The 9182-nt window shown below is 41.9% G+C and overlaps 1 protein-coding gene across 1 annotated transcript; it reads left to right on the plus strand.

The window, feature by feature from the left end:
- Positions 1 to 7344: 7344 nt before the first annotated feature.
- On the plus strand, positions 7345 to 8418 carry MAS1 (MAS1 proto-oncogene, G protein-coupled receptor). The gene has a single exon (XM_009095251.4). It carries the CDS (start codon positions 7345 to 7347, stop codon positions 8332 to 8334), a length of 990 nt encoding a protein of 329 aa, XP_009093499.1. The 3' UTR covers positions 8335 to 8418.
- Positions 8419 to 9182: the final 764 nt, after the last annotated feature.

Below are 9182 nucleotides of genomic sequence, written 5' to 3' on the forward strand. Positions count from 1 at the left end.
TACTGCTTATTATCTAACTACAGCCATGCACAGTAGTTCCATTTTCAGCATGTCATTAGATGACTTGCAAAGATGTTGCCCTAAGGAGTCACAGATCTATCCTGGCTGATTCCAAAGAGTATCCAGAAAGGGCTGTTAACAATTCCTGTGTCATCTACATCATATTTTTTTTTAACTCCCGGTGCCTCCATACACCAGTTATCATCCTTTTAAACAATTTTCCAGTACAAGGAATCCTCAGCAGTATAGCTATTTCTCTTGTGCAGAGAACAGGGAGACAGGTGAGCCATCAGACTTCAGGTGAAAAATCCTGAGTGTACTGTGCACTGACCACAAGAGACACAGGTTTCACACTACCATGCATTAAGCATCTTACTTAACCACCTACTCCTGCAGTACAGAGGGCAAATAAAGAATAATGGCTAATTTCTGTGATAGGTTGGAAATGCATGCAAATGATAAATATGTGATACAGATTAAAAGTAAAAGACGAAAAACAGATAAGTACATTCAAGATTAAATATTATTTCAGGGCAGTCTTTCTCACGAGGGCAGGCACTTGACAGACATAACTCAGTCTGACAAGCAACACTTCTTCAAGAAGAATTTGGATATATGTTGCTGGGAACATCCAGAAACACGGGTTGAAAGAGAGAGCACCATGGTATCAGACCCTTTTTCATTAACTTGATCAATAATACAAAATGTCTTACTCTATGTACACTACTGGCTAATCAGCATTCAGAGCTTTCCTTCCAGCATTTTATCATGGGAAGCTCTGACTCATCTCTATCATGCCTCAGTCACATTTTCTAACTGTAACTTCTGCTTTGCCCAGCTAAAGCTAGAGTGATTTAAACTGCCTATACCAATTATACACAAGAGGTTATTGCTGCCACTCCTACCCTATTGTCTCCCCAGTGGTTTCCTGTATTGTTTTGCATATACAAAATGAAAATGTAGAGAGAAAAGGCTGTTTCCTGTATTGTCTTACACTGCATAGCAGTGGTGGCCCTCACGTTGGCTGCTGTTGGGGCTGCCAGCAGACAGGTGCAGTGTATCCTCTCTTTTGGTGTGTGATGACCCTGGGTGTGGTGCAAGCATTTGTGCCATCAGTGACCAGAGCAACAGGGAAATAAGTCTGAGAACAAATTTAGCAAGGGTAGATTTCCACTGGGGACAGACTCCACTGTCTTCAAGCAGGTGATTCCACCTGCTATTCACCTTATGGCTGAAGGTAGGTCCGCAGACAGCTGGGGAGCCTCTGAAACCCAAGGATACAGGGGACGAAGATGGACATTAGGAAACCTTGTTATTTTGTATTCATTTTTCCCAGCTCACAGCAACACCAAGAGCTCCTCACTTGCTGATGATAGTCTCTTTGGTTTGGGAAACTCCCTGCAATTTACTCTGGCTGCTTTCTCACCAGCTGTGACGTGACACAGAGGTATGAGCTCAGATCCAGAACACCACGTGTGCTGCCACCCAGGTGGGTGAACACGGACATCTGCTATTGTGTGAATAGGTCTGTACAGCTTCCATAGCCAAAATGGCCAATTTCCCCTCTGGCTGTGGGGAGTGGAGCCAGCTGTGTCCCCCCAAAATTCAGCAGTCACCTTGGTGAGCAGCACACGCCCCGCCCTGAGGCTGCCGAGCTGGAGCTCTGCTCTGGCTGCTGCTGGCATCACCCCTGAGTGCTGAGCCCTGGCTTGCCACCCAGAGGTGTGCAGGTCAGAAAAAAGAAGGTGTGGCTCAGGCTGGGAGGAGGAACATCTCCAAATCCTCTCTTGCTCACAAGACAGTCAGTCCATAAAGTTATCACATAAACAAGTCCTCTAACCTTCCACCAGCCTGGGCAACACCACCAGAGTAATGGGCCAGACACCTCACTCTACTTCCAGAGATCTGCACACTAGCTTGGGGCTCGCCTGGCCCTACCTTTTTTCTGCTATTGATTACCCTTTTCTCATCAGCATTTTCAGAGCAGAACCTAAAATTCATGAATCATTCAAAAATATCTCTGACAAGGAACAGACAAGTAATCTGAAAACAGCCTTGCCAAACTATTTTAGGAGCCTGTATGGTTCCAAAACCAACTATAAACTGCCCCATCTCTCACTATATGCTTTATTCTTTCTTATGTAATGTTCTTCCGTTTCCCACAGTACACTTGGCTTTCAGGCCCTAAATCCACTTTCATAAACATAATGTGGTGGGTCTTAACCACCCACAAAATAATACGATTAATTCACCTCAACCAACTTTAGCTGTCAAAGTTTCTCAGTAGGATTAGAGGATTAAGCAGGAATGCTTGATTCAGAGCCTGCTATTCCATACCGTTCTCATGAAAACACAATCCTGTTATTGCCACTAATAGGATTTTACAATTGGCTTTACAGCAACTGAGCAGCCACCAAGAAGTCTTCAGCCTTACACCAATTCCAGACTTAGTCATCTTTGTCTTATGTTTTCTAGAATTTTAACTCCTACCATAACCTTATTTTTAGCTGTTAACAGATGACCTGTGTTGGCTTCAAAGCTTGCTGGTGACATATATTTTCACCTTGTTTTGCAGAAAGCAGCCCTAAAGCCAGCTTTCACACCTGTTGCCTACAAAACACAATCTTTCAGTTACCACCCTTTAGGGAACTGGTATATTCTAGGATCATGGCTGGTATGAGTAGGATAAAAGATGTCCAGCAAGTTCTGTGGTGAGTTTTGGGTTGGGATAACCTTAATTCTTAAGTTTACCCCACACCTAACTCCTACTTTAATGACACTCTCACATCACCTACCAAGGAGTATCCATAAGTCATCATGGCTCTTCCAGTCTCTGTGAGACTTAAGGGGTCTTAAAACTCTCAGGATCCACGCATTTTGTAGGGTCACAGAATGGTTTGTGTTGGAAGGGACCCTAAAGATCATCCAGCTCCCATCTTCCTCCCATGAGGGAGGACACTTTCCAGTAGATCAGATTGCTCAGAGCCCTGGCCAACCTAGTCGGGAACACTTCCAGGCATGGGGCATCCTCAGCTTCTCTGGGAAGCTCATTCGAGTGCCTCACCACCCTCACAGTAAAGAATGTTTTCCTAATATCTGATCTAAATATCTCTTTCAGTTCAAAGCCATTTCCCTTTGTCCTGTCACTACATGCCCTTGTAGAAAGTCCCTCTCCAGCTTGTTCTCAGTATGTCCCATAGTCCTCTGTTTGCACCTTAAGGCCTCCTGTTTAGTTTTTGGCCCTCTTACAACCCCTGTTTCTCAGTGTGCCCTTCAGCTCTCTGTCAGTGGTTTGCACCCACAGCTTCAGTCCAAACTGTGAAACCTAAGCCCAACTCCTACCCTTTGTTAGAGCTGAATAATTAAGGAATTAATTTCAGCTGGAAAGTGGAAATGGCTGAATGACCATCAGGAAAAACTGCACTTCCTGAAAGTGGCACAAAGCTCATCCCTGAGGGGTTTTGGTTATGGTTCATGTAAGTATAAAATGGGAGACCTGATTCCTGGGTACCCAGAGGCTTTTTTATACACTGGCACCTATACCAACCTATACTAACATAAACCCCTCTAATCTGGTTTATAAATCCTAGGTTGTTGGGCTGTGTTTAATGAAGTAATTGAAGTTCTGTACAGGTCGCCTTCTGTTTCCAGGAACTGGAGATGGGAGAATATGAAATTATTCAAAGACTCTAAGAAAAATGATAAAAGGTAACACTACTAGCTCCCTACATACAGGATACTTGCAAATGCCAGTCCATTCAGTTTACATCCACTGCAAAGCTGCTCTGTCCCACCAAGTTAGTGTCAGAGAGAAAGGTTTTAGGATAAATTATCATTCATGTGACATATTGCTGTATATTCAATTTAGATCAAAATTACAAGAGTTTCCATATTGCCCGTCATGTCTTTACTGTCAGTAAAGAAAGTAATTTCTGGTCCCAAGATCAGTTCAAGTCCTACATTGTGCCATTGTAGCCCCCTTGTTCCTATCTGAATACTTAAACTGATTCAGAAATAGCTGCTCCAGCTCTTGGCAGCATCTGATATAAAGACTGTTATTCAACCTTCCTCTTACTCCCAAAATCACCAAGGATAAGGTGTGTTTGACCCATTCCCCTCAAGACCAGGTTTCACTCTGGTGCCCTGACCCTGTGGATGGTGACTGGGGTGCTACAGGGATCAGTCATGAGGGAGGTGCTGTGTGCCTGAGGGAGATCTCACAAACCCACTGCCTCTGGGAGACTGGGAAGCCAGGGCATTTCCAACTTTGGCCTGCAGTGGGCTGCAAACACGAGTACCTGGTCAATCTTGACATGTTACCATATTCCTGCAATTACTCTCTCTTTACTTTTATGCATATTTCCTTTCTGGGGAAAGGAGAAGGTTTTTTCCTTTTTCAGATGTAGCTTGAAATTTTTGGTCCCATAGGTGTTGAATGTAAGGTAGGTTACAACTTAAGCCAACAAAAAACAGTTAGAAGTTGTTTTATTTCACTCTGTTCCCTTCCTAACTTTATTCTGACCCTCCCTCTGGGGTCATTTATTTCTCACATTAGTTAGTTGCTCTTCCCGTTTGGGGATTTGGTAGTTTTAGTGAAACATTTAAAGGAGAAGACCAAGCAAACTCTCTCCTTATTTGGATAAGAATGTTTGTTCTGCTAATATCTGAATGTAAAAACAACCTAATACTTGGGGCAAAAGCAGGGGATGTCCTCAAGAGACTTCTCAAACTCCTAGATTTGTTTGAACTTTTCAGGGGAGACTGTTTAAATCTCAAAAAATGATTTTTTTTTTTTTGGTTGGTGTTTGGTTGGGTTTTTTTAGAATAATCTCAAGATATAGATTTTACCTAGAAGAATGGATATATGAGACTAACACAAGGATGGAGTATTTTCTTTGTTCTGTGATTCTTTCTCTTTCCCTTTCCCTTTCCCTTTCCCTTTCCCTTTCCCTTTCCTTTTTTATATTTCTTTCTTTTCACTCTCTCTTTGTCCTTCTCACTTTCTTGTTTTCTCATATCAAAAAATATGAAACAAAGTTGCGAATTGACTTTTTTTTTGATGGCATGTGGTGGCACAGTTCTAAATTGAGATTTTTTTTTCTTTGGATCTTAACATCCCCAAATAGATTTTCTACTCCCTTCATGTTTGTTTGTTTAAACTAGGTCTCTTGGTATTGTAGCAGCTCAGGACAACTTTCCATATACTGCCCTTCAGTTCCCACAAGAGTTAAATCCCAGGCTTTCAGCTAGATGAGTTGCCAGCTACTGAGTGATGCCATTTGAAGCTCAGCCTCAGATGATGAGCCTGGGACCCTTTATTTGGCATGCCTCAGACTTTTGGAGCAATGGGAGGACTGCACACTTCTTTTTGAGTCATGGTCAGACCCACTGTTTGCTCCCCTTCTTACCAAAGGCAAATGGTTGGAGAAGGTGATCCTCAGCTTCTTCAAGGACGTTCTTCAACAGCCTCAGGGAAATCTGAACAAACCATGGATGTATCTGGAAGAAGAGGATTCTTTCCATCCTCATCTCTGAATGCTGTCATGAGGGAATGACCTTAGTAAGTCGAGAACTTTTTCCTCTTTGTTTTACTCTCAAGAGAGAAAACTCCTTTCCTACAGTGATACAGATCAAGAACTTGCTTGAATATTTTCATACTCTGTCACTTTTTCATACTTGAATATTTAATTCTCCTTTTCCTTTCCTATTTATTTTAACTCTTGAAGTAGATAGTTTCTCTTCTCCTTTTTTTCTGTGAACCTTTACTGTACTTCCAGCAGCACACTATTTGAGCACCTTTCCTCTGCACTTTTTGCAGAGCACTGCTTTTGGGAGGCTTGCCACTCATTCTGGTCACTGCATTTACCTGTTCCATTCACCCTCCCCTACCACATTTCCAACTATGTTGTTTGTTGCCTTCCACTATCTCAGGTGGTAGCATGGCCAGCATACAGGTGGGATCACCATTAATGTTTTTGCACAGCTTTACATGCCAGCAAGGCCTGAGGCTTCCAGGTTGTTTAGAAAACGTTGCTCATTGCTCATTCTTAGACTGTGAAATCCTTGTTTTAAGGAGCTGTTTTAAAACCAGGAAATGCAAGGCTCATGAGAGAAAAGCTATGACTGGGGTGAATGGCTCTCTTTAAATAATCATTGCTCCAGTAAAACTTCTTTACCTTGCATTTGATGTTCTTAACTACTTGACAGTATGGGTAAATTCTTACTATGGCACGTAATGAACAAGGTAACTTATCTGGATGAACCCAGTCAGCTAGGTAAGCTTATTGTCAACAGTCCCTGTTAACATCAGTAAATCCAAAAGTGTCCTGAATGTGTCTGTGTATCATCACAGGGCAGCTGGGAAGTTAACAGGGAATGGGGTATGAAATATTTGTATGAAAATCAGCAGAAGCCAATGCTACCAACTCTCTGTTATGAGATAAAAGGAGGCAATACAAAAGGAGACGTTACCCCATAACTCAGCAAAACAACAGTTAAAACCATTATGGCAGGAAACCTGAACAGATTGTGGTGATGATGATGATGAACATGATGTGATGAACAACATCTCCTTGTGATGGGTTAGTTTTATAATGTTTGCAAGATACCTGCAGTCATGTTAAGTGTTCAGAGTGTGTGAACATGTTTAAATTATGTTATGCTGTGATAAATGGCACTTAAAGCAGGTAAGAAATTGTTCTCTCAAAACAGTGCCATTTTGCCTTCCCTCCACTTCTGTACTTGGAGGAAATACAATGCTGAATAACTACAAATTATTTTTACTTATTAAATCCCTTTCTGGAAAACTGATGTTGGTATCAATGTTTTTTTTTTAAACCAAAAACCTATGAGCCAAGTTCACTTGAAATGCATAAGTTTAACTTAAAATTAATGCCATTAACTTCAATAGGAACTGAAGAGACCTCTCTGGGAACAATCTAGGGCTCTAACAAGAGCTACCAATGCCATTTGTCACGACTATATAATGAAACTGTGCAATGTGATAGGGGCATTGCTTGTCCAAGAGCTCTTTAAGAGAATCTATTTAGCTGTGGTTTAGCATGCACAGGCTGAGCCCCTTGGAGAAGGCAGCTAAGGATTTCTGTTAGCATGATGGGCTTAGTGACCTTTAACATTGTCAAAAGCAGTTCCAACTGGGTTTTAGCTAGCATCAGTATATCAAAGCTGGTGTGCCTTTTCTCAAGGCCTTAATGTATGACCAGAAACTGAGGGTCCACAAAACAGAAGGAAAAGGGGGAGGGGAGGAGCACACAATGCTCACAGTATATTTTTATACATATTTACAGAAGGAAGAGCTGTGCTATCCAAACTTGAGCTTTCCCCATGGATGAGCCAAACATAACGTTTCATCCCAGCGAAGGCACAGAGAACATCTCAATGCACAGAAACATTTCTACACAGGAAAGGGTCTGGGAGATATTGACCCCACTTTGGGTAATTATGATCATCTCCTTCCTGGGTTTTTGTGAAAATGGAATTGTCCTCTGGTGCCTCTGCTTCCAGATCAAAAGAAACCCATTCACTGCGTACATCACACACTTGTCCATTGCTGATATCTCCTTACTGCTTTGTACGTTTATTCTGTCGATTGAGTACATTGCTGGTTTTGGATTCGCATATGGTTTTTACTATTATGTAACCACCACACTATCTATTGTCTTCCTTCTTGGCTATAATACTGGTCTCTATCTCCTGACAGCCATCAGTATTGAGAGGTGTCTGTCTATTGTTTACCCCATCTGGTACCGATGCCACCGGTCGCAGCACCAATCGGCGATCGTGTGCGCGATTCTGTGGACTCTGTCTTTTTTCATGACAGTGGCTGAATATTTAACATGCAAAGATGATTCAACCAAGGAACAATTTGACGACGGCAACCATTGCCAAGCACTGCTCATCTTCACATGGATCCTGACTTTCATGATCTTCATTCCTCTAATGATTCTGTCCAGCCTGATCTTGGTTATCAGGATTCGCCGTAACTCCCTGAGACCTCATTCATCTAAGCTCTACATCATCATTGTGGCCACAGTCATTGTCTTCCTCATCTTTGCCATGCCTATGAGGCTGCTGTATCTCCTGAATTACCACCACTGGTCATCTTTGCTCAGCCAGCAGAACCACGTCACCATTGTTCTCTCCACCGTTAACAGTAGCATCAACCCCCTGGTTTACTTCTTTGTAGGAAGCAGCAAGAAGAAGAGGTTCAAGGAGAGCCTCAAAGTGGTTCTTAGCAGAGCTCTCACTGATGGCTTGCGGCCAAGAAGCCAGGAGGTTGGCATGAGCTTGGATATAGCCGAAACAATTTTCTAAAGCTTAGGGGGGAAATTCTAGGGGCAAATAATTGGATGTGGAATATTTAATAAGGCACTGCAAAACTAAAAGTATTTTTCATAGAATGTAAAAAGCAAAGGTGAAATGCTATTGTTATCTTTAGTGGTTGAGCAATGGAAAAATATGGACTAGAATAAAGATAACTTTTATTTGTTTTTTTTTTTAAATTTGTATTTTCCTAATTATTCAAACACATGCTACATCCTGTGACTATACCAATCAAAGATACCACAGTGAAAAATGGATAGGCCAACAGAGAATATTAAAAAAGGACACAGAAATATGTTATAAATAGTGTGACATTTATAAAAGCACCGAGCACCCATAAATGCTATTGAAGTCATCAGGGCCTGTGTGTGTTTGCATTTTTAAAAGTCAAACCCACTAAACACAGGATTCACATTACATACTGGGATTTAATTTCAACTGTTTCCAGCTCATTTAAGTGCGTAAAAGAGCTGCTCCCTGGGGGAAACAAAGGAAGAAATGCACGTATGACAGTAAGTCCCCATACATAGCCAAGCATATATGGTGCAACTTTGATCTAACAAGACATTTAAGTATATGTTAAATGGCCTAATTCATCTGTTGTTAAACTTCAGAATTTGTTTTCAAAGTATATGTTGCAAAATTTCCACTGACACCGAGATGTCTCTGGGTCCTTGGATAATTTGGTACTTGACAGGTCGGAGCATCTGGCAACACAGGGATGTTGCCAACTCACAGAGGGCTTTACCCCTAATTATGGAGGGTGGGGCGGGCTTATCCCCAAAAATGTCAGCATTCCTGTAGGTTTAGGTATTCAAAGAGTCTATGAGAAAGTCAGT

This window comes from Serinus canaria, chromosome 3 (genome assembly GCF_022539315.1).
Source record: "Serinus canaria isolate serCan28SL12 chromosome 3, serCan2020, whole genome shotgun sequence".
In the NCBI taxonomy this organism is placed as follows: Eukaryota; Metazoa; Chordata; class Aves; order Passeriformes; family Fringillidae; genus Serinus; species Serinus canaria.

Bases quoted from the DNA above. Each gene is read 5' to 3' on its own strand.
- MAS1 (XM_009095251.4), top strand. From the start codon at position 7,345: ATGGATGAGCCAAACATAACGTTTCATCCCAGCGAAGGCACAGAGAAC.